Source organism: Vitis vinifera, chromosome 12 (assembly GCF_030704535.1).
Source record: "Vitis vinifera cultivar Pinot Noir 40024 chromosome 12, ASM3070453v1".
Lineage (NCBI taxonomy): Eukaryota > Viridiplantae > Streptophyta > Magnoliopsida > Vitales > Vitaceae > Vitis > Vitis vinifera.
In genome coordinates this window covers 16,037,078-16,063,053 of record NC_081816.1, presented here as the reverse complement: position 1 = coordinate 16,063,053, position 25,976 = coordinate 16,037,078, and the positions used below count along the sequence as shown (strand labels likewise).

The window sequence follows — 25,976 nt, the reverse complement described above, 5'->3', positions numbered from 1 at the left end:
CCACTTTCTGGTGTCGAGCTTCTACCAGCAGGCTCGTCCAGCGCCGTCTTGCACTTCTAAGCCTCCGTCAGTCCTCTCCAAACCCTGTTTCTCCATTTTTTTGGCATTTCAGCCTCTACGGGTCTTCTTTCAGCCTCCGACGACAACTCCCTTCCTTAGCCGAGACCTATGTGTGCCTTGGGAAGGCCTCTTCTTCATCTCCAGTCACTTTTCTCCTTTGTTTGGGTCCCGACATACCAAGTTCTTCTTCCACAACTGTGATCCGACCTCCCTTTAGGGCTCTCTTCGATCCAAACGTGATTCAATCTCAGGTGAAGTGGACATGGCGACTAAAAATCCTATTTTTACATCCGTCATCTCTGGATCTCCTACTATCACATCGGAAAAATTGATTGGTAGTGAGAATTATCTCTCCTAGTCAACGTCCGTGGAACTCTGGTTTATGGGACAAGGTTATAAGGATCATCTTGTTACACCTGAGGATGTTATACCTGATGTTGACAAAGTGCAATGGAAGAAAATCGATGCACAATTATGCAGCATATTATGGCAATCTATTAATCCCAAAATTTTACATCATCTTCGTGCCTACAAAACCTGCTTTAAATTTTGGACTCAGGCTAAGGATTATACACGAATGATATTCAACGATTTTATAAGGTGATTTATGATATCGTTCATGTGAGACAGCAGAATATGGATCTGTCTACTTATATTGGCCGGATTGCGTCTCTTAAGGAGGAGTTTTTAACTTTGATGCCCTTCACTAATGGTGCTGAAGCTCAACAAATACAGACCGACAAGTTCTTTATAGTGTTAACCCTCATTGGCCTCCGTCCAGATCTTGAGTTTGTCCAAGATCAGATTCTTGCTAGTCCATCAGTACCATCATTGGATGATGTGTTCGCTCGTCTCTTACGCCTCTCCTCTACTCAGACCTTGTCGACTGATAGTCCTTCAGATTCATCTGTGTTAGCCTCTCAGACTAACTCTCGAGGAGGACGTAGTGGCAATCGGGATCGAGGACAACGTCCTCAGTGCACCTATTGTAATAAGTTTGGTCACTCTCGAGATCATTGCTATCAGTTACATGGACGGCCTCCTCGCACTGCCCACATTGCTCAATCATCTGATACTCTGCCATCTTGACCTGACTTCGCTGCGAGCTCCACATCTCAGAGTATCACCCTTACTGGCAGTGATTATGATGTCTATCTCTGATATCAGGCAACCACATCAGCTTCTGTTGCTTCTATTGCCCAGATTGGTAATGTCTTTGTCTGCTTTACTTAGTCTCCTTCTCTTGGTCTGTGGATCCTAGATTCTGGAGCATCTGATCATATCTTGGTAATAAACACCTTTGCTCCTCTATTACTACTATCTCTGCCTTACCTATTGTTACTTTAGCTAATGGTTCCCAAACTATGGCTAAAGGTATTGGTTTGGCTCATCCTTTCCCTTCCCTACCTCTCCATTTTGTCCTTTATGCCCTTGAGTGTCCTTTTAATCTTATTTTCATCAGCAAAATAACTCGCACTCTTAATGTTCTATCACTTTTTCTGATAAATCTGTGATCTTGCAGGACCGGAGTACAGGGAAGACGATTGACATAGGGTGTGACTCTCAAGGCCTCTATCACCTCACATCACCTTCATCTCCTGCAGCTTGCATTTCCACCGATGCTCCTCTTCTCATTCACAGTCGTTTGGGTCATCCTAGTCTCTCCAAGTTCCAAAAGATGGTCCCTCGTTTTTCCACTTTTTCGTCGCTTGCGTGTGAGTCGTGTCAGCTTGGGAAACATACTCGTGTCTCATTCCCAAAGCGTTTGAATAATCGAGCAAAGTCTCCTTTTGAACTTGTCCACACTGATGTTTAGGGTCCGTGTCGGACCGCGTCTACTTTAGGATTTCAGTGTTTTGTCACTTTCATTAATGACTATTGAAGATGTACTTGACTATTTTTAATGAAAAATCGAGTTAAATTATTCTCTATTTTCCAGAAATTTTATGCTGAAATCCAAACACAATTCAATGTTTCTATTCGAGTGTTACGCAGTGACAATGTTCGGGAATATTTTTCTACACCCTTTACTTCTTTTATGTCCCAAAATTGGATCCTCCATCAGTCATCTTGTGCTCATACTCCTCAACAAAATGGAGTTGCTGAACGTAAAAATTGACATCTTGTTGAGATAGCTCGTACCCTACTTCTCCATAGTCATGTTTCTTTTCGTTTTTGGGAGGATGTTGTTCTTACAGCCTGTTACTTGATTAATCGTATGCCCTCATCTATATTACATGACCAAATCCCTCATTCCCTCATTTTTCCTACCCAACCTCTTTATTTCCTTCCTCCTCGTGTCTTTGGTTGTACTTGTTTTATTCATACTCTCACACCTGGACAGGACAAGCTCTCTACCAAGGCTACGAAATGCATCTTCTTGGGATACTCTTGACTTCAGAAGGGCTATCGTTGTTATTCCCCTGACACTCATCGTTATTTTCTCTCCGCTGATGTCACCTTCTTTGAGGACTCTCCATTCTTCTCATCCTCTGAATCTCTTCCCATTTCTGAAGTATTGCCACTTCCCTATATATCCCCCCCTTCAGATGCGCTCTCTCATCCTCTTCAAGTTTATCATCGTCGACATCGTGTTGTTGCTCGTCCTCTCTCTTCAATTGAGGTACCTGATGACTCACCTCCTATCCCATCGATTTCTCCTACCCTGACCCTGTCATCTACTGACCATTTGCCTATTGCTCTTTGGAAAGGTAATCGATCTACTTGTAATCCTCATCCTATTTATAATTTTTTGAGCTATCATCGATTATCTTCATCCTATTCTGCCTTTGTCTCTACTTTATCTTCTGTTTCTCTTCCTAAGAGCACTAGTGAGACACTTTCTCATCTTGGGTGGCGACAGGCAATGGTTGATGAAATGGCTGCTCTGCACTCCAATGGCAAATGGGATCTTGTTTCTTTACCTCCTGGTAAATCTACAATTGGATGTCGTTGGGTCTACACTGTTAAAGTTGGTCCTGATGGTCAGGTTGATCGCCTTAAGGCCCGCTTGGTTGCTAAAGGTTATACTCAGATTTATGGTTGTGACTATGGTGACACCTTCTCTCCTGTTGCCAAGATTGCTTTTGTTCGCTTATTTCTCTCCATGACAGCTATGTGTCATTGGCCTCTTTATCAATTGGATATTAAAAATGTTTTTCTTCATGGTGAACTTCTCGAGGAAGTGTATATGGAGCAACCACCTGGTTTTGTTGCTCAGGAGGAGTCTAGTTTAGTGTGCAAGTTACACCGCTCTCTATATGGCTTGAAACAGTCTCCTCGGGCATGGTTTGGGCGTTTTAGTTCAGCTGTTCAAGAGTTTGGAATGCTTCGGAGTGAAGCAGATCATTCAGTTTTCTATCATCATAACTCTTCGAGCCCATAGTTTTAAAAGGCTCAAGGTGCACCAAGGCGCAAAGTAGTCCTGGAGCCTAAGGCGCAAGGCGCATCTAAGGCGCGGGCTTTAGTGAAGTTAGGCGCACCCTAATTTACATATATATTTTTATATAATATAATCAAATTTAACAATCATTTATTTGTCCTAAACACATAAATCATCAAATATCATCCAAAACTTCAATTTAATAAACAAAAAACATAAAAATAAAGAACTCCAAGCATAAAAAAAAATCCAAATCCATATTGCTAATTGCCTAATACATGTCCAAATCCAAAGTTTCCAAGCTTAAAGGTCCAAAACATGAAATTTGTCCACAATTCAAAAACATCATTAAAAAACACTTAAATCACAAATTTGTCCACAACAAGCAATCATCACTCCTCCTCTAAATCAACAAAATCATCATCATCATCATTTCCATCACCACATTTGTAGCCTTCCCCATCTTCTTCATCTGATGAATCAACCATGTCTCCATCTTCATCTTCGTCTATTAGTGAATGAGAAGGCAAAGTTCTAGAACTTGAAGCTATCCCCCTTGTTGGTGGTATTATGCTTGAGCTTGCTCTAGCTCTAGCTCTAGTATCAAACCTAGCCTCCTCAACTCCAGCAGCTCTAGCAACATCACCCCATGTCAAATTGTCATCATCAAATACAAAATCATCTTGTGCACCTCCATGAGAATCCTCATCTTCCATTCTCCCTATCAACCATTCATTGCTATCATCTATATCTTTCAAGGAAATTGGGTCAATGGTGTTACGTTCATTGTATCTTCTCTTCAAGGCTCGATTATACTTGATGTACACCAAATCATTCAAGCGTTGATGATCTAACCTATTTCTCCTCTTGCTATGAATCTGCAAAAATTCATAAGCTCATAAATATATTTTAAAGTTTTAACTTTTAAGTTACATTCAAGACTCAATTATTTTGGATTTGGTCACTCACATTTTCAAAGATGCTCCAATTCCGTTCACAACCTAATGCACTGCATGTTAAGTTGAGGACTTTCATTGCAAACTTTTGCAAATTTGGAGCCGAAGCTCCATATGCAGCCCACCATTCAGCTGTAGTATAGATATTAACAATTTAGTGAAACAATTCACCTATTTTAGCAAAAATACAATCTAATCATTTAAATAAAAAAAACTAAATAACTAACCTGGTGTTTTAGTCTTTCTTGTCCTAACAGCTAACTCATTCCCGAATAGTCCTTGGGCATTTGTGAACAAACTCACTTCGGCCACAACTTTTTCTTGCTTAGCAGGGTCTCTTGTTAGCCTTAAGATGCATTTATACAAATCACTCATAATCTCAGCATCATGCTCTATTTCTGGCTTATCATAGAAGAATTCCGGGTTCAAAAAGTACCTTGCTACATCCAAAGGTCGATGAAGCTGAATCTCCCACCTCTTATCAATGATGTTGAAGATTTCTTTGTACTTCTCTTCCATTAAAACTTCTCACAATTGCATCCTTAGCTCTATTCATGGCCTCATAGATGTATCCCATAGGAGCTTTTTTTTCACCATCAACCAAACGAAGCACACGAACTAGGGGACCCGAAACCTTTAAGCAAAACACAATAGTGTTCCAAAATGAAGGCATTAGAACTATGTTGGCTATAGTTTTCCCCTTCTGCTCTTTTGCCCATTTACTATCTGACCAATCTGAGCTTGTAAACATCTTCCTCAAATTGTTTTTTTGTTCATGCAATCGCGATAATGTGATGAAAGCAGTTGCAAACAGAGTCTTAGCAGGCCTCAGCAATTCCCTTTGTCCAATAAACCGCCTCATTATGTTGAGTAGCCTTGAGCGATTATAAATATACCCATTTAGTGATATAGCCCTCTCCGATGTCCTCTTGATGTTTGGTAGCTTTCCAATATCTTCCAACATCAAGTCAAGGCAATGTGCAACACATGGTGTCCAATACAAATGTGGGCGCTTTAATTCTAACAACCTCCCTATATGAAATTGTAGATAATAAATTTACATAAGTTCTCAAGATAAATAATTTAAATTTTAAAAGTAAATAAAAATTCAAGAAATAGTATTTATCACCTGCCATCACATAACTTGAGTGATTATCTGTTATAACTTGAATAACATTCTCCTCACCAACTTGCTCTACCCATTTGTCAAGTAACTCAAACATCTTTTCTCCCGTCTTAATCATTGAAGAAGCATCAATGGATTGCATGAACATGGTTCCCTTTGAACAATTAACCAAAAAGTTTACCAAAGTTCTCTCTTTCCTATCGGTCCATCCATCCGACATAATTGAACATCCATTTTTCCCCCATTCCATCATATGATCTTTCATCAAATCTTTTGTGAGAGCCAATTCTTTCTTAAGGTTAGTAACTCTTACCTCATGAAAAGTTGGTCCCTTCATACCCACACCATATTGGCCAATAGCCTCAATCATTGGTTGGAAACTCGGATATGTGACTGCATTAAATGGAATAGCAACCTCATACATCCATCTTGTGATAAGCATACAAGCTCTTTCTCTTGCTTCCTTTTTGTAGGCATCATTGATGGTAGTTTGATTCATCTTTCCACTCCTTCGATTTTGAACAACCATCTCTACATTAGGAGTGAAAAAATGATCCATAGGACCTTTTTGTCTTGGTTTTTTTGAAGAAAACGTTCTACCACCACTTCCTCCTCGGTTACTACCTCCACTAGAAATGTTGGTGACATTCGTTCTACTATTAATCTCCTCACCAATATCTTCATCTTCCAAACCAAACAAATCTTCATTAACATATTCGCTCCCCATATTCATTTGCTCTTTTTGATTTTTCTTGGAACTCATATACTCTTCCATTTCTTCTCTAACATGTTCCGGACATTTTCTACACTTTTTAGCATTTCTATATCCACCAACAAGATGTTGTTTGTGTCTATATATGCCTCCTTTGGTTACTTTATCACAAAAAATGCATATGATGGTATTCAAATCTTTTTCATTAACCAAACAACCATATTTCCACCCCGGATCTCTTCTTCCACTTGCACTAGAGTCCACTTGAGTTTCACTCTCATTATCCATCTTGCAAACAAATTATCTATACTCTACAATAAAATAATTATAATTAAATTAAGAAAAAAAAATTGACAAAAAAATGCATATCACATTAACAACAAATATGCATATGAGTGCTTTTTATTTATTTATTTTTATTTTGTAAAATTTTCATGTCAAAAACTCAAAATATAATATTTATATTTAAAAAAAAAAAATTACCAATGAGAGTTATGAGATAAGAATGGAAAAAAATGCAGAAAGGTGAAGAAAAAAGAAAAATACCGAGGTCTGGTAGGTACGTGACTATTTCCCCTTTATTTTTCTCCTATTTTCCTCCTATTTTTCTTCTTCTTCACTTCTCCGGCACGGAAGAGGCTAGGGCAAAGAATGGCAGTGGTCTCGGGTTGAGAAAGACCAGAAAAGGGGGTTGGATGGAAGGAACAGGCCAAAACAGCGTCGTTTTGGCCTATGTTTTTTTTAAAAAGAACAGGGTCCAAAACGACGTTGTTTTAGGCCCAGAAAAAAAAAAAAAAAATTAGGGTTGCCCGCGTCTCTGCAACTCAACTGGAGGAGGAGGAGGAAGAAGAAGAAGAAGAAGAAGAAGAAGAAGAAGGAGAAGGAGGAGCGCGTACCTGGTCGAACCGTCAGAGGCGACTCGGGCGACCGCCTCACGCCTTGCTGGAGGCGAGTGCCTTGCGCGCCTAAGCGACGCCTTCGTGAAAGGGCGTTGCCTTCCTTCAGGTGAGGCACCGGAGGGTGGCGTCGCGCCGCCCCGAGCCTAGGCGTGCCTTTCAGAACTATGTTCGAGCCAGTGCATCTATTTGGTAGTTTATGTGGATGACATTGTCATTACAGACAGTGATCAGGAGGGTATCCAAAGACTAAAGCAACACCTTTTCAACCACTTTCAAACCAAAGACTTGGGCAAACTCAAGTACTTTCTGGGACTTGAAATAGCTCAATCCAGTTCAGGTGTGGTTATGTCACAAAGGAAGTATGCCTTAGACATCTTGGAAGAAACAGGTATGTTAGAATGTAAACCTGTTGACACTCCTATGAATCCAAATGTCAAACTTGTACCAGGAATGGGGGAGCCTCTAAGAGATCCTGGGAGATATCAACGACTTTTAGGCAAATTGAACTACCTCACCATCACTCGGCCAGACATCTCTTTTCTTGTAAGTGTGGTTAGTTAATTTCTACAGTCACCATGTGACAACCATTGGGATGTTGTGATCCGCATTCTTCGATATATTAAAGGAACACTAGGCCAAGGTATATTGTATGAAGACAGGGGTCATACCCAAATTGTTGGTTGCACAGATGCAGATTGGGCTGGTTCACCCTCAGATAGGTGTTCCACCTCAGGGTATTGTGTTTTTATTGGAGGTAACTTAATATCCTGGAAGAGTAAGAAACAAGATGTAGTGGTCAGATCAAACACCGAAGTTGAGTATCGAGTTATGGCTTTGGCAACATGTGAACTCATATGGTTGAGGCAACTCCTTCAGGAATTGAGATTTGGAAAAGATGAACAGATAAAGCTAGTCTGTGACAATTAGGCCGCATTACATATTGCATTCAATTTAGTCTTTCATGAAAGGATCAAGCATATTGAAGTTGACTGTCACTTCATTAGAGAGAAGATCGCATCAGGGTGTGTTTTTACAAGTTTTGTTAATTCAAATGATCAACTAGCAAACATCTTCACTAAATCTCTCAGAGGTCCTAGGATTAAATACATTTGTAACAAGCTTGGTGCATATGACATATATGCTCCAGCTTGAGGGGGAGTATTGAATATAATGTATTTATAGTGTACAATTTTTCTTTCCTTTCTTAATATAGGTCACATATATGGTAATTAGTTCAACCTAGCCTTGTATATATATTTCTCTATTGTAAGAAGTTAATCATATGAATGAGAATTAAGGTTTTCTCCTAACTAATCAATGAAGCTAACAAGAGAAATAAGGTTCATATCTACAGACACCCTAGACCAAGACCACAAATTACATACAAAAGAATTTTTCAATCTTTGGATCAATAACTCCTCATTGTCAAACGCTAACATGTTCATTTCCTTCCAGACTGTCCAAAATATACATAAATGGACCATTGCCAAGCTTTTTAACGAGTTTTACCCACGAAACATCCATGCTACCTAAGAAGAGTTTCCTTCACTGAACAGGAGAGAACTTAAGACACCAAAAAATGAGAAAAGAAAATTCCAAAGAACCGGAGCCTTTGCACAATGTAGAAGAAGGTGATCAACCATCTCTACTTCAGAGAGGCAAAGGAAACATCTAGACCTAGATCTTTGTCCTTGCCTAAATTAGAAAGAGCAGCGAACACCTCTTCTTCCAAAAAATGAAGATCTAGCCTCTCAACCTCACTGCTATCTAACCCATCAACACTGGGTCTTTAGCCCCCTTCTAATGAAAAGAAGTTACAAAACGCGCCAACCACACTAGCTTTTAATTCATTCTCCTCGATATGCCAACAACCATTCACTTTCACCTTGGTTAACCAGTTTTTTCTGCTATGTGTATTTGTTATCCTATGGAAGAATCTGGTGTTGCAACCCCCCTCCTTCAACCACACTTGATTTTTGTCTCCAAGAGATTTCCTTCCTCAGCACCCACTTCTTATAAGTCTCCCTTGCCTCCTTTATGGCTTTAGACTCTTCTAGATTTAGGGTTGAACCCTCCTCCTCCTCATCCCAGTACACAACTTGACTAAGAGCTTCTCCCTTTCTAGCCTTAATGAAACCAAACACTTCTTTATTCCAAGTCTTCAAAACTACTTTTAAGGCTCTCAATTTTGCATCTAAAACAAAGTTAAAGGCCCCATTAAAATTAAAGCTCACCCACCAATTCTTAACCAAATCTTTGAACCCTTCCTCCTTCAACCACATGTTTTCAAATCTGAAAGGAGAGGGTCCCCTCCTCTGGCCTCCCCCATTGAGCAAAATGGGAAAATGATCAGAAACTAGTCTGGGTAAAGCAAACTACACAATCCCATTTTCAAACTTGAGAAACTTTAAGTGGACTCCAAAACTGATAGTGGACTTATAGAATTCAAACCCATCCAAAGTTGGGACTTCATAAGCCTCACACAAATCAAAATCATGTCTAATGGAGTTGAAAACAAACCTAAGGGTTTATATAAAAAAAGATAACTATAAAATCACCTACATAAGTCATCCTAATAAAGGAAGACATCACATGGCATATATTACTCATAGTTTCATACACCATAGTACTAACCATCTTCTCTTACTACATTTTAGTTTAATCTTCTATTTTTTACCTTTATTATATTACATATTCATATGCACAATATCTTCATATACCTAGGTGACTGTTTGCCACTGCAATTTCACATGATTCCCAAGTCAATATAAACATAAAATACACCACATTACAAATTCCCCTACTCATGAATATCCTGACTCCACCTTTCAACCTCTTGAATACTCATGCAAACAATATCCTCATGTAACTTGGAGACTATTTGTCACAGCATTATCCAACATTCTTGCAGGCCAAAGGAACTTGTATACAAGAGAAGAGCCACCGAGAAGGAGTACAGTTTTGTGCAACTGCTCCCCCCCACTAGCTTGGTTCTCATTTTTCGTGCAGATTTATGTTATTTTTGGAGTTCCTCAACAGAAATTTTTTCTCTGATCTTTTCTTTTCTTTAAGAGAACTCTCCCATATATCATCTTCTTGTTCAAAAAAATTCATTCATCAAATAAATAAATTTAAAAGATAAACTCAAATAGACAAGACTACTTTGCCAAGATAAAGTATAATTAGTCTTTCCCTGTTTTCTCTCCCACACTAAGCTCCAATCAAGACTGCAGGCAGCAAGGCAACAAATCTATTACAAGCACAAATAGGACAAATAAGCAAATTCAGCAGCATATTGCTACAGCAGAAGGGCTTTTGTTATTGCTCCTTTTTTCTTCCTACTTTCCAGCTTTCTTTATACCTTCCCTTTTCTACTAATAATGATCTGTTTCCTATAAAAAATACTTCCATAAAACTTCTATAAAATGCTATGACTGCACTAGCAGGTGAAACCAGGAAAGAAAATAATGTTTGGGAGGGGTGGGGGGCACTCGGCTCAGGTGCAGAGTCAGAGGGGAGGGACAAAATATGGCTTTTCATTAATGAGTTTATCCATTCAATCCCCCAAAACAGGTAGAGGATAGAAAGAAGGACAAAAAAAAAAAAAAAAGAGTAAGAAAGGTGCATACCAGAATATGTGAGGCACTTGATCCAGAGTTCAAACCAATGTCATAGGAAGAAAAATGGGCCCACTCACTCAGTTTAAACATCCATCTAGAGAAATAGAATTTTACTTTTCAGTTCATAATCATGACATTATGATAGATAATCCAAAAGATCAACATGAACAAAGTTTTTACCCATATGAAGCCTGTTTATCAGTCAAAAACCCTCCAGTCATAACCTGGTTTCCAGTCCCTTCGTCAAAACATAGGTTCATATGAATCATATTGTTCAGCTTATCAGAATCTAGAACCTCGCCACAAACAGGGCAGCAACTAATAAGCGGTTCCCTACAATAAAAGGGAAGTAGGATTTAGAATCCAACAAATAGTAGCTCGAAAAGCAAACTACCATTAAATGAGCATTATAAGGTCAATAAAACTGGCATGCATGAGATATTAAAAGTCATAAAAGAAGTGAAAATGGCTCTCAGGGATCCCAGTTTTACCACAAAAAAGGTTACAACATAGAGTAGAAGAAAATAGAAAGATTTAGACCAATCTCCTTATTCTTCCTAATCAAGAAACAAACACAATAGCATCTCTCGTGCGTCCAGTGTCTCCCAATAATCTCTGCTCCTAAAAATCAAGATAACCTCGGTCCAAGTAAAGGAGCCAACCCTTTTTCAGTCTTTTTATCACAATCCTTCAACTCAGTTTTGAATAGCTTTATTTGAAGAGTGCCTACTTTTTAACAGGAAATTAGTCTCTCTTTTTTTTTCTTTTTAAATTGCCTTTCTTTAATTCCATCTTTTTCTTTTGGGACCACAAGAGGGATTCCAAGCCCTCAGCATTATGTTAATTGGAGGAGAGATTTCAAATCTGTCAATGCACATGATGCATTCTTCTGGAGGCCTAGATAAATGCAAGTATAGTTTCTTAGAAAAATTAATAGATAAATAAAAACTAACCAGAAGATAGATGGATTAGCATAGAAGAGAGCTAGGACTTGAGGTGTATTTGTTATTTATTATTGACACCCTTGTTCAGGGGAGGGCAATGTTGTTCTTAATTTTTCTTTAGATAATCTGAACTTTCCACCATGCATCATGTAAAAGGAATGCCTTATCCATGTATAAATCAACATAAATTGTCAGCCCATGCAAGCAAAATACAAAAAATAAAATACACACACACACAAAAAAAAAAAAGCATAACTTTCACAATTAAAAGCTTCCTGCTTCAAAATTTTATAGGGACCATTACTTTTCTTGTTGAATAGCAAGAAGAACAGTCAACTCATCCATGCTAACAACACCATCCTCGTTCTTGTCAGCTGCTTTAAAGAGCTCCTCTTTCTAGCAAACAAGGTAAATATACTGCTAAGATTATAAAATCCACAAAAAAAATTCTATAAAGTAGCATTTGAATCATTGACTTTGAAAGAGTCACTTTGGATTTGAGGCCCAAAGTCCAAATATATTGCTTAGAAAAGCCTTTCAGCAATGCAGATTCAAATTTCCAAATGATCCATGAACTGATACTAAACCCCCATATCCATGGATCTGAAATATCACATGGGAGTTCTCACTTTTTGAAATCTCTAACAGTCAAATACAGGTACTCTAATTTACTCCCAAGAAAATTTAGGAAGCCCGTACCTAATAACAATAAAAGGTGTGAAACAAGGGGCTAAAAATAGAAACCCAAAATAAAACCTTGAGTTTGCACCTTCTCAGCTGCCACTTGATTTCCAAACGCTTTAATTAATTCAGAGAACTCAGAGGATGAAAGCTTTCCATCTTCATTATAGTCCTGTATAAAGTTTAATGGCTTAGGCTTTGCTTTGAAAAACACTATATGGTGTCTGAAAATAAGAATCAGTGAATGAGAAATATCAACATAAGATAATTAGATGCAGTTCCTATTAAACAGATGAAAAAAAAACCCAGATATAACACAGGGCTCTTCCCCGTAATTTTTATGGTCCAATGGATTTCATTAAAGATTGTAGAGCACCTAAGTTCTAAATATTGATAAAAATGATGAATTTCAAGTAAAATTTACCATTTTCCAGGTAAGATATTTTAGAAATATTTAATTTATTTTGACAGACAAGGAGAAAATCAATAATATGGTGGTGTTAAGCATATCAACTACAATTGCTTGAACAATACGATTATACTCAATAATTGAATCTTTTAGCTTGCAGAAAATTATTCAACAAATTGAGGCTTTGAGTTTGCAATGTGCTCCTTATTGTGATAGATTGTAATCATGATGCTTTGAAAGCATAATTCTGCACTAAAACAGCATTTTTCACATCTCATGTTTATGCAAGCGAGTCCTTTGCGAGGATCACCCTAAAGGAATGAACCTATCCCAGATAGGTGTTGGACATTTGTTGAGACCAACACTATTGCAAAGTATTCTTCCTTTACTAAGACATCAGCAATAAAATCTAAAACAAATTGTGCAGTATGCCCAATATTCACATGGTCTGAAAGCGAGTAACATAACCTCATTAAGCACATTAAGCCTTCAACATAATGCAGTTCATGAAATGTGCTATTGGTCAATTCAATTTATTTTGGAAAAAACTGGAAGGCAACATATTTGAAAAGGGAAAAAGAATGGAAACTGGCAAAAACCATTATGTAGCATGTTTACCCTTTTTTATAATAATTTACATATAAAATTGCTATAAAACAGGAAAAAAATTTGGAAAAAAAAAAAAAACCTACATAGATCACTGGACAAATCTTGACACATCTAAACAGAATTACAAAAATCCATACATTAGATTCAAAAAGTAATTACAGAAACTATTTAATTACTGATTGAATAAAAAAGGCTATCTCTCAGGCTGCTTTGATTATGGTTTGGAGAAGATTTCACGGTGGACTGCTAAAATGATGTGAAGTTGGAAAAGATAAAATGATTCTTGTGTCTTGGAAAATGGGTGCAGTGAAAAAGATGATTATATATTTTAGCCATTGCCCAATGGTTGGTCTTGCCTCTTATTGCTGTCTCCAGACATTCTTTTCCACTCTGGCATGAAGAATGAGAGAGACCAATTGGATACTATGTGCTGACACCTGATTTGGAAGACAAAAAGACAGTGTACCAGCTAGTAATGTGCAACCAACTGAAATCGCATTCCTACGACAGAGATGTTATCAATGTATGTTGTTGTTTTCCAAGATAAAACAATAATATAAATGAACATATCCATATCTCATGCCAAAGACTAAGATAAATCAATTTTTCTCATTTGAGAAATTGCTAGAAGTGAGATTGTAGCACTGATTTCAACAAGATCACAATCAAGATATCAATGCTCTCATCATGATTTTATTCATTGGTTCTAAACTATCCCAAAACTGACATAAATTCATAGTATTTCCTTAAACATGACATTTGAGTAGTAAACATAGATGAGTTGATGTATAAAGATCATATGGAGAGAAGATGGAAAATTATTAAGAACATACCACTATAGATAAGATCCTTCTGACAAAACTTCTCTCAGTTTCCGTTGGATCCTGTCAATGTTTTCAAACCAAACGTCATCCATAAAAATGCTCATGAAGGTTTCAGTTATCAACCATCCAATAAGATATGTTTGTAATCTACCACACACCTCAACAGAACATGAAACCTTAATTTTCCCAACGGCTATGCCAGACGAAGATGGATCAAACAGATCAAGTACTTCAGAATCAGACTCTGAATCCTGCGATAGAATTTCAAATATATGTAACAACACAAAAGGAAAATGAACAAATAGATATTCAGCCATTAGAAATTACATACAATATAAAAAATCTTAAGCATGGGGCTACAAAGAGTAAAGCTAATTTACATTGCATATTTTTTTTACAAGGAAACAGACATATTAATAGATAAAAAGGTGTGCACAAGAAAGGATAAGAGATTCTACAATCAAGACGGGATTGGAAGCCTAAAAAAGTGGCTCCCAACTACAAGAACAAAGAAAACCATCAAACAAGTACTCAACAGAGCTGAAGCTCAAGAAATCAAACCATTTTCCTTAACTCTTTAGCAAAATTACCAATATTTAAACAAAATGGCATGTATATATGTATGACTTATTGATGTATGTTTAGAATACATAAAGAGAACAACTAGGATTTTTAGCCCATAAAGTTATGTTGGCAAATTTTGTACCAATATGCATGCACAGATGTCAAATAAAATACCATGCATACATAATTCAAGTTAAAGAAGCCGTGTCATGCTCATGGGTTATGCAAATAGAAAAAGTTAAAAAAAAAAAAAAAAAAAAAAAAAATCAATCAATTCTAGGTATGGAAAGTGGTTTAGAGGCCTCAAGAATACTATTAGATAATTTAACTTAAAAATATAGGTCATAACTAAGCTTCCTCGACTTGATTAATCATGACCTATATTTTAACTTAAAAGACCTTAGGAATACTAATATATGTCAAAGATGAAAGAGAATTTTACAGAAAAATAAAAAACAAATAAATAAATAAGAAAAATTTTCTTGTTTAGGAAATATGAGAGTTTTTATATGCAATTGCAAACCCCTTCTCAAGAAATTTATATTAGAGTTGCTTCCCATAAAAATGATAATGTAGCAAATTTTTAGGCCAAGGATAGGTAAGGATATTAGATTCCTTGTTTTTTAAGATCTTTCTAAGATTGGGAGACCAAGATGGTAAATAACTCTCTTTAGCAAATCTAAGCAATGGTTTTCAAGGGGTTAGTAGGTAGACATTGATATGATGGGGTTGGAAGAATGGGTGCTTCTTTGTCAAATCATTCTATGCCTCCTTAGCTTCAAAGTGTTCATTTTGTTTTCCTACTAGGGAGTATGAGGTTAAACGATGGCCCTTGGGGCATTTTTTGTTGTTTGGCTAACTATTTAGGAGAAAATCCTAACATTTTACCAACTTATGAACAGGGGATAGACCAGGCTTAGTAAATGCTTCCTAAGCAAAGACCAGTAGGAGGCTGCAAACCATATTCCCATTCACTAACAGGAAACCCTCCCTCTACAGGGCTTGTTGTTGGTGAGGGAGTAAGCAAGTGGAGTAGGAAGGTATGGAGAATAGCCCCTTTGTACTTGTTTTGGTGCTTTTTTTTTTTTTTTTTTTCTGTTGATAGACCTTGTTTTGGTGCCTTTGAAATGTGCAGAACTTATGAGTGGCTGAAAGAGGCTTTCTTCAAGTCTCTCTATGTTTAGTCAAGGTGTAGATTTTTCTCTTGTTGGATATTATTTATGGATTGGGTGAGGGCTAGGGGTTATAGCCTTTCTTTATTCCTTGTCTATCTTCTCTTTGTCTCACCCTTGGTCACTCTCTATTTACTTCTACATATCTGACATGTGGCCCCCTTTTGGTAAAATTTATCTTTTTTCTTTTTTGGCCTTAAAAAGGAAAATTACATTTTTCACCATTAGTTTCAATAGGATAATATACATATGTATGTTTCTACAATTTGGAAAATTTTGCACTATTAGTGATATCAATTCCAATGATATTGTCATTACAGAATTAACTTCATTGCCACACAAACAAACCAAAATATATGATTCTATCAACATTGCACTAGAACATGATTTCCAAGTCATAAATGAAGTAACTATTATATACAACTAATTGTGCACATAATGTTGTAGATATGTGCACTCTATTTCTATTATTTTCCTCTCTTTTTTTTCTTTTTACTAAACAAATTGCATGATCATTTGTTGTTACAATTTAGACTAACTTCTCCATTTCACTTTCAAAAAGCATGAAATAAATGAAACTCACCTGAGTAAGAAATTCAAAAAGATCAATCTCACAATGGCCAACGAGATTGCTCTTGGATAATCTGTTGGTCTGCACCATAAGGAAAGGTTTTTATGAAGAAAACCACAATGTACAAATAATATTTTACACTTATTATAATATTGTACAGTTTTGAAAGAAACAGAAAAAAGAAAATAGAAAACTTTGCTTTTAGAACTCTCTTGCAAATAACTTTCTTGATTAGAGGGTATTCTTGCTTTTTCAAACACAAATGCAATTACATTAATTTAGCAACTTCAAAGAAGAGATGAGCAAAAAAAAATCCAGTGAAAAGTTTAAGCAACTCCATTGTTGCTGAATATTATGGATCTGAGTAAACAATTTGTAGGAATTCAGAGAATAAAATCCCTATTAAATAGGGATTAGTTGACCTATTTATCTCCTTTTAAATAAAGAGATATGGATCAATTAATAGGGATTAGTTGATCTGTTTATCTCCTTTTAAATAAAGAGATAAGGATCAATTCCAAATATCATTTTTGTATTTCAGTTTTTTACGTTTTTATCCCTTAGTTTTAGGGATAGCTTTATGGTCCTATAATTAAGGAATTATCTATGGCAAGTCGTTGCCATCTTTCCTATTTAAGTACTATTATTGTTCACGGTGAAAAATAAGAAAACTGGAGTTTTCCTCTCTATCGTTCTTGATGGTATCAGAGCCAAATTTGGCTTCTTAGGGTTTCAATTTTTTCTTGAGCCTTCATCATTGGTTGTTTAGGAACCTGCACAAATCCGGTTTTTGAAAAAATAAAAAATAAAAATTCTGCTCCTTTTTTTAATCTGAAAATAAAGCATTTCTTGTTGTGGCTTGCATTGCTGCTGCCTTTTAATTGACCATTAGATTTAGATTTTCTGTTCCAGCACTGCCTTATAACCCTTCCTCAGCCTCCATTGTCATTTTTCTCTGAAAAATTCAAATGATGAAATACGGCATGAAATAGGCAAGAATCCTGTTCCGAGGTGACCTTTGGTCAAGAAATTTTATAGTACAATAATATGGAGTTCAGTCGGCCAAAAGCAGTGGCTGCTCAGTGGAAAAGGTGTATTCCAAAAGGAAGAACAAAACTTCTTCCGGTGCCCCTAGCTTCCTTTAGTTTTTTGAGTCCTTTGGTGTCTTCGGGGTTTTTTCATTTTTTATGAAAATTATTAGTTGGAATTCTAAAGGTCTCGGTTCCATTAAGAAAAGAAGAGTAGTGAAGGATTTTATTTCTCTTGAAAATCTAGATGTTGTCCTATCACAGGAAACAAAGAGGGAGTCTTGTGATAGGAGGTTTGTGGGTAGTGTGTGGAAGATAAAAAACAAACAGTAGGTAGTTCTTCCAGCTAGCGGGGCTTTGGGAGGAGTGGTAATCTTTTGGGATGCTTTGAGGTTTACGTCCTTGGAGGTTGTCCTAGGATCTTTCTCTGTTGCAGTCAAGTTGGAGTCAAAGGAAGAAGGGTCGTTTTGGCTTTCTTCGATCTATGGTCTTTAGAAATGATTTTTGGTTGGAGCTTCAAGATCTTTCAGGCTTAACTTTTTCAAAACGGTGTGTAAGTGGGGATTTTAATGTCATAAGAAGAATTTCATAAAAGTTAGGAGGCTCCAGGTTAACCTCAAGCATAAGGGATTTTGATGATCTTATACGAGAATGTGAATTAATTGATCCGCCTTTGAGGAATGTGTCCTTCACTTCGTTTAATTTGCAAGAAAACCCTATTTGCAAAAGATTGGACAGATTCTTATTTTCTAGAGAATGGGAGCAAGATTTCCTTCAATGCATCCAAGAAGCTCTCCCCAGATTGACATCGAATCACTGTCCAATTGTGTTAAATACCAATCCTTTAAAGTGGGGGCCAACAGCTTTTAGATCAGAAAACATGTGGCTAATTCACTTAGATTTCAGCGATATTTTAGGTGGTTGGTAGAATGAGTGTCGGTTTGAAGAGTGGGAAGGTCACCAATTCATAAAAAAGACACAGTTTGTCAAGTCAAAATTGAAAGAGTCGAAGAAGGCGACTTTTGGAGACTTAAAAGAAAACTAGAAAATTATCCTTTTAGACATAGTGGGTTTGGATGAGAAGGAAAAAAGAAGGGAATTTTTTGTTTGATCTAGCAGCAAGGAGGACATTAAGGAAAGGGGAGTTGAAAGATGTGCTGCCAAAGGAAGAAGTGTTTTTGAGACAGAAATCTAGAGTCAAATGGATAAAAGAAGGGAATTGTAATTCAAAATTTTTTCATAGGATGGCCAATGGTAGTCGGAATACGGAATACATTAAATCCTTAGTGACAAAAGATGAGGTAATCTTAGATAATATTAAGAGCATTTCACAAGAGATTAAGCACCATTTTGGGAAGTTATTTTCCAAGCCTTTAGGTGGTACTTGGAGGATTGAAGGCTTGAATTAGTCTCTTATTTCAGTAGAGAGTGTCAAGTGGTTGGATCGCCCTTTTTCAGAAGAGGAGATTCACAATGTTGTGTTGCATTTAAATAAGGAAAAAGCCCCTGGCCCAGATGGTTTCACAATTGCTTTTTGTCAAGGGTGTTGAGAGACCATTAAGGATGATCTTTTAAGAGTGTTTTTAGAGTTTCACAACAATGGAATAATCAATCAAAGCACAAATGCTACCTTCATTGCTCTAGTGCCAAAAAAAGAGTCAAACAAGAAGGATCTTAAATTATAGACCCATCAGTTTGGTTACTAACTTGTATAAAATCATAGTCAATGTTCTATCAGGGTGGTTGCGTAAAGTCCTCCAAGACACCATCTTTTTAACTCAAGGTGCTTTTGTTGAGGGGAGGCAGATTCTGGATGTTGTCTTGATTGCTAATGAGTTGGTGGATGAGAAAAGAAGATCAAGAGAGGAAGGGTTAGTTCCCAAAATTAATTTTGAAAAGGCCAATGACGATGTTGATTGGGATTTTTTGGACCACAATCTTGAAAGAAAAGGGTTTAGTTCAAGATGGAAAGAAAAGGGTTTAGTTCAAGATGGAGATCCTAGATGAGGGGATGCTTATCTTCGGCAACATTTGCAATCTTAGTAAATAGAAACACTAAGGGGTGGATTAAGGCATACAAAGGCCTAAGACAAGGAGATCCCTTTTCCCCTTTTCCTTTCACCTTGGTGCCTAATGTTTTAAGCAAATTGATTGTGAGAGAGAAGAAAAGAGGTTTATTCAAGGGGTTTCTAGTGGGCAAAAATAGGGCCAAAGTGTCTCATTTACAATTTGCAAATGACACCATTTTTTTTTGTAGAGCATCCTTTGAAGAGTTGCATTCTCTCAAGTTAATTTTGTTGGTGTTTGGGTGGTTATCAGAGCTAAGGATCAATTTAAATAAGAGCACTCTCTCAAGAATCAACATTAGTCAAGACCAAACCGCAAGGTTGGCTTCTCTACTTGATTGTGCAGTCTCTGATTGACCTTTAACGTATTTGGGTCTTCCTTTAGGAGGGAACCCAAATTCGCTCTCCTTTTGGGATCCAGTGTTGGATATGGTCTCTAGGAGGCTGGATAGATGGAAAAAGGCCTTTTTGTCCTTAGGAGGTAGAATCACCCTAATTCAGTCTTGTTTGTCACACATCCCAAACTATTTTCTTTCTCTTTTCAAGGTTTCAGCTTCAATAGCTTTGAGGATTGAGAAATTACGAAGAGATTTTCTATGATCAGGTTTCGAGGAGGGTAAAAGAGATCATTTAGTCACTTAAGACATGGTCTAGAAGTCTAAGGAGTCTGGCGGGTTAGGGTTTGGGAAAATCTCTCTTAGGAACCAACCTTTATTAGGGATCAAGTTATCTTTAGTATCTATGGGACACATCCTAATGGATGGGACACCAACAATATAATTAAATGGTCACATCGTTGCCCTTAGAAGGCCATTGCTCATATTTTTCAAGTCTTTTCCACACACATTCGTGTTGTGGTAGGTGATGGGACCAAAAACTCGTTTTTGGAAAGATCTATGGTGGGAGGACCAATCTTTTTGTTTACAATTCCCAAGACTTTTCAGAATCACCACTACTAAAACTTGTCCTATTACAGCTATTCCGGGTATCAATACTTCTTTGTCTTGGGATCTAATCTTCAAACGCAATCTAACTGATGAGGAGATTATGGATCTTAAAAGACTAAAGTCCTTACTTTCCCTTGTTCATTTGACTCTTTCTGTTCCAAATGCAAAAGCTTGGATACTATCCTCCTTTTGAATTTTCTAAATTAAATCATTTTTTTCAACCTTATCCATTATCTCAAATTCTATTCCTTTCTACCCAGCTAATTTTTTGTGGAAATCAAAAGTCCCCTCTAAGGCCGTGGCCTTTGTTTGGTTAGTGACACTTAAGAAGGTAAATACCAATGGCATGCTACACTTGAGAAGGCCTTTCAAAGCCCTTAGCCCTGATTGGTGCATCCTTTGTTGGAGCAAAGAGACAATTGATCATCTCTTCTTGCATTGTCCAATTACATTGAGATTGTGGCATAGAATTTTTTCACAAGTTGGGATGGAGTGGGTTTAGCCTAGCAATATATGCAATATGTTGGTGATTTCCTTGAAGTGTTTTGGGAATTCTATCGAAGGTAATACTCTTTGGAGGATCGTGTGTCTCTCTCTGTTGTGGATTGTGTGAAGAGAGAGGAATGCTAGGATTTTCGAGGACATTTGGAAGATGTCGGAGATAATGTGGGATCAGCTTCATTTTTATGTTTCTTTTTGGGCTTGTTGTACAAACATTTTTTAAACTCCATCATTTGAGTGTAATCTAGCTTAGTTGGCTTCTGTTATGTACACCCTAGAGTTGGGTTTATAGGGTCAAGATTGTTTTACTTGTATAGGCCTTTTGTTCCTTTTGTATAGCCCTCCTTGTTTTTTTTTTTTTGATAAGCAAACGAAATATATAAAAAAGGCAAATAGCCTCAAGGCATACAGGAAGTATACGATGCTACCAACCCTCAAACAAAAAACAACACGACCCAAACCCTATTTGGAGGCTAACCATTCCAAGAAACCTATTAGAACCTATTAGGGATTTCGAGTCCATATCAATGTACACTTTAGCCCATCCCCAAATAATGTATACAAGCGAAGTTTTTAATTTCTGATAAGCCAACACCCCCCCCCCCCCCCCCCCCCCCCCTTAAAAGCTAGCCTGTTCCTCTCCTTCCATATAGTCCAGAAAATGAATAACGGGATGGACTTCCACACTTTTTTCTTTTTCCTCCCCACAAAAGAGCCTTTCCAACTACTAAGAATCTCCTTTACAGAATTTGGAAAGACCCACTGTACACCACACAACACAAGAATGATGTTCCACAACCCTTTTGCCACTGTACAATGTATTAATATATGATTGATCGTTTCCTCTTCGCACCCACACAAAAAACACCGATTAGGTAAATGCCACCCTCTTCTCTGCAGCCTATCCAAAGTGAGGACCTTCCCCCAAGTAGCTTCCCAAGCAAAAAAGGCAATTTTGGTTGGGACTTTGTCCACCCAAACATTGCTATGAGGAAAAACCAGCCCTTGAGAATTTACCAACACATTATACGCTTTCTTGACTTTAAACAGCCCGTCCTCACCCTTCTTCCAAAAAACCGAATCGTCTTCCAAATTTACACTATAATCCCTCAACTCAACTAAGAGATTGCCCACCAAGCCCAACTCCCAATCATTCAAGTCCCTTAACAGCTTTAAATTCCACCCTCCTTGACCTACATTCTGATCCCAACATTCCTCCACTGTGACATTCCTATGGACAGCCATGGAGAAAAGGTTCGGGAAGCCTTGGGACAGCACATTGTTACCGCACCAAAGGTCAGTCCAAAACCTTATTCTATTGCCTTTTCCCACCTTGAACCCCATATTTTCCCAACACCAAGTGGACTCCTTCAGAATCTCCTTCCAAACTCCAACACCAAACACCCCATTTGCCTTCCTTGTCCTCCACCCAAGCTCCTCTTTCCCATACTTAGCCTCAAGCACTTTTTTCCAAAGCTCCTCCTTAGCACACGCAAATCTCCAAATCCATTTGCCTAGGAGAGCTTTGTTTAAGAGAGTAATTTTCCTTAGGCCCAGCCCTCCCTTTTCTTTATCCGCGCACACCACCTCCCATCTGACAAGGTGAACCTTACTCCCCCCATTGGCTCCACCCCACAAAAAGTCTCTTTGAAGCTTTTCAATCCTTCTTGCCACTGACTTAGGCATACGGAAAACCGACATTTGATACAAGGGAATGCTGGACAGCGTACTCTTTATAAGAGTAATTCTCCCTCCTTTGGATAAATATTGACGTTTCCAAAAGGCGAGTCTTCTCCTCATTCTCTCCTCCACCCCATCCCAAACGGAGGAGGCCCTATTTGGTGCCCCAAGGGGCAGCCCCAAATAAACAGTAGGCAGCTCCCTGCACCCAATTTCAGCCGCCATTTCCAGCACCCCTTCCACCTCCCCTACCGGAATTACCATACTTTTGTCCAAGTTAATCTTTAAACCTAAAGTTGCTTCAAACCAAAAAAGGATCCAGCCCAAATGCAAAAGAGCCTCTTTCTTAGCTTCGCAAAAAACAATTGTGTCGTCCGCGAATAGAAGGTGAGTAATATTAACAGCCTGCTCTCTTCCTCTCCATATCCTGCAGCCATGGATGAATCCCCCTTCAACGGCCCTTGTGATGAGCACACTTAGGACTTCCATACCCATGATAAATAAGTAGGGGGAAAGGGGGTCCCCTTGCCTTAACCCTTTTGTGCTTGAGAAAAACCCAACTGGGACCCCGTTCACCAGCACTGAGTATTTGACAGTGGAGATACCACATCCATCCTATCCATTTTGACCCAAAACCCATCTTTTGCATGACCTTTAGCAAGAATTGTCAATTGATGCTATCATACGCCTTCTCAATGTCCAATTTACAAACTATACCTTTCTCTCCCCTCTTTTGCCAAGAATCTATTACCTCATTTGCAATTAGGGAACCATCAAGAATCTGTGTCCCTTTGATGAACGCATTCTGATCAGGAGATATGACCTTGCCTATAACTTTTTTGAGCCTATTGGCCAGCACCTTAGCCAATAATTTATAAAGGCCCCCAAGCAAGCTAATTGGCCTATAATCACCTAAGTCCTCCACCCCCCCTTTCTTCGAAATCAGCACCAAAAAGGTATGATTCAGGCTCTTAATGAAAGAGTTCTGATCATGGAACTCCTTGAATAAACCCAAAATGTCCTCCTTGACAATCTCCCAACTATTTTGCCAAAAGGCCACTGTGAATCCGTCTAGGCCCGGGGCTTTGTCCCCATTCATCCCCATTAATGCTGCGTAGATTTCAATCTCGGAGAAGGAAACCTCAATGTCATCCGCTTCTGAGGGACTGATCTGTTTCAATAGGAGACCCCCTATATCCGCCTTCCAGCCCGGATTTTCCGAAAGGAGCTGCTGATACGCATTTGCTATTCCTTCCCTCATATCTTGTTCCTCTGTGAACCTCACCCCATTTATCTTAATTTTAGCCATGGCATTGACTCTCCTATGGGCATTGGCCATGCGGTGAAAAAACCCCGTGTTCCTATCCCCTTCCCTTAACCATAGTTCCCTAGAAAGTTGTCTCCGGTGCACTTCTTCCATCGACACCCACTTTGCATAACTCTCCTTAGCTTCCTTTTTTTGGCCTAGCTCCTCCTCTGTTAAGTTCCACTCTTCTTCCACTGAATCCCATCGCTCCACTTGCTGAAGGGCTTCAGCTTTGTTTTTCTCCAATCTTCCAAAAACCTCCTTATTCCATGTTTTTAAGCTTTGTTTCAACCCCTTCAGCTTAGTCGCTAATCTGTAACTCGGCCTGCCTCTAACCATTATCCCTTGCCACCACCCCTCTATCAGCTCTTGGAACCCTTCAGCTTTGAGCCACATATTTTCAAACTTGAAAGGAGATGGGCCTCTCCTTATCCCTCCACCCTCTAGCAGAATCGAGAAATGATCCGATGTTGGACGAGGCAGTCTTCTTTGAAGAACCCTACTGTATTGGTCTAGCCAACTAGGAGTTGCTAGAAATCTGTCCAACCTGGCCCGCGATTGATTATTGAGCCCCCCACTCCAAGTGAAGGAACCCCCTTGCAATGGAATATCAACTAGCCCTAATTCGTCTATGATCTGGGCAAACCTCCTCATAGCTGAAGTAATTCTCCCAGTTCTATTTCTTTCAGCTTGGTACAACGTTGTGTTGAAATCTCCTCCTAAGCACCACGGCTCCTCCCACAGTCCTCTGATTGCCCCAATTTCCTCCCATAAGCACTCCCTATCTTCTCTGGAGAAAGGCCCACAAACCCCCGTGAAGACCCAGATTGCACCATCACCCTCATTCCTGAATCTACAGGAAATGGAAAACTGGCCCTCTTCCACCCCCAACATCTCCAAAGACCTTTTGTCCCAACAAATCATGACACCTCCTGCTGTCCCCTTAGCATTCAAAACCTTCCAATCAAGAAATCTCCCCGGCCCTAAACTCCTCACCATCTCTTCAGACATCACTTGCACCTTCGTCTCTTGAATACAGAACAAGTCCACCTTTTGATTCCTGATAACTGACTTAATAATTTTCCTCTTGGCCCTATCATTCACACCCCTCACATTCCAACTCAAAATTCTTAAATTCATTGGACACTTACTTTCTGGTTCCCTCTACCCTGCATAGGGCCTTTCTTCTTAGATTCCCTCTCATAGTTAACAGAGCACTCCAGTCTCTTAAGCTCCCTTTCAAACCTTGAGACCTCCAGCAGGCCTTTACCTACAATCTTTTCCTTTCTTTTTCTAATTTTGCCCAAGAAGCTCAAAATTTCCTCCTCCAAGCCTTCCGTAGAAAAACCTAAGAAATGACTGAATTTAATCAGATTACTCTCCTCCCAATTCAGCTGATCTTCCTTACTACCCTCTTGGAACTCCGTCTGGTCTGCAATCCACCCTGAGTTTCTTCCCAGAGGCTCGACACTGTTGATCTCAACCAAGTCCCAACAACCATTCCTTTTCTCTGTTTGTTCTTCTGCATTTGGTTTTCGTGACCCACTTCCAATCAATACCCCCTCCCTTCGCACCCCAGAATGGTCGTAACCCTCCCTCTCCGGAGACCGACCAAAACAAAAGAAATTAGAGGAAGAAGCCCCTTGTGCCCTAAGACCCCCCAAATTTACATCTAAGCCATACCTTGCAGCTTCTTCCTCCAGCATCCTTTCTGCTCCCTGATATGTTAGGGTTGTCTACTGTCTTCTCCCCATTTCTTCTTCTCCGCATCTGATGAACTCATGCTCCATAATGGTATTTTTATTATTACCGTTGAGGCCAGAGGAGTAGGTTTTTAAAAGAGGCCCATTGTCCAATAAATGGGCCTGTGTTAAGGTGGTTTTCCCCTTCTGAAGGTGGCCCAGTCCAACGTCTGCAGC

The 25,976-nt window shown here is 38.5% G+C and overlaps 2 protein-coding genes across 3 annotated transcripts in view; both read right to left on the bottom strand.

Moving 5' to 3' along the window:
* LOC100246885 (phosphatidylserine decarboxylase proenzyme 2) overlaps positions 1–25,976 on the bottom strand; it is an 85,786-nt gene that overhangs the window by 33,227 nt on the left and 26,583 nt on the right. For both annotated transcript variants that reach the window (XR_009467021.1, XM_002267912.5), the window contains exons 5-11: positions 16,542–16,610; positions 14,381–14,473; positions 14,232–14,282; positions 12,469–12,552; positions 12,004–12,095; positions 10,936–11,088; positions 10,765–10,849 (exon numbers count right to left, since the gene is read on the bottom strand). Coding sequence is in view for 1 of the 2 variants with exons in the window: in XM_002267912.5 (XP_002267948.1) it covers positions 10,765–10,849; positions 10,936–11,088; positions 12,004–12,095; positions 12,469–12,552; positions 14,232–14,282; positions 14,381–14,473; positions 16,542–16,610 (627 nt within the window). In the remaining variant the exon portion in view is untranslated. The remainder of the gene's footprint in view (positions 1–10,764; positions 10,850–10,935; positions 11,089–12,003; positions 12,096–12,468; positions 12,553–14,231; positions 14,283–14,380; positions 14,474–16,541; positions 16,611–25,976) is intronic.
* LOC132254716 (uncharacterized) lies at positions 4,639–6,574 on the bottom strand. Its single transcript, XM_059740894.1, has 2 exons — positions 5,528–6,574; positions 4,639–5,430 (listed from the first exon to the last, which is right to left on the bottom strand). The coding sequence occupies exons 1-2, from the start codon at positions 6,522–6,524 to the stop codon at positions 4,880–4,882; spliced, it is 1,548 nt and encodes a 515-aa protein (XP_059596877.1). The 5' UTR covers positions 6,525–6,574; the 3' UTR covers positions 4,639–4,879.

What these genes read in the sequence shown, in the direction of transcription:
- LOC132254716 (XM_059740894.1), bottom strand. Translation starts at nt 6,524, where the DNA reads ATGGATAATGAGAGTGAAACTCAAGTGGACTCTAGTGCAAGTGGAAGA. An exon ending in CTCAAGTTATGTGATGGCAG is followed by an intron (nt 5,431 to 5,527) that starts GTGATAAATACT and finishes AATTTCATATAG; the next exon opens with GGAGGTTGTTAGAATTAAAG.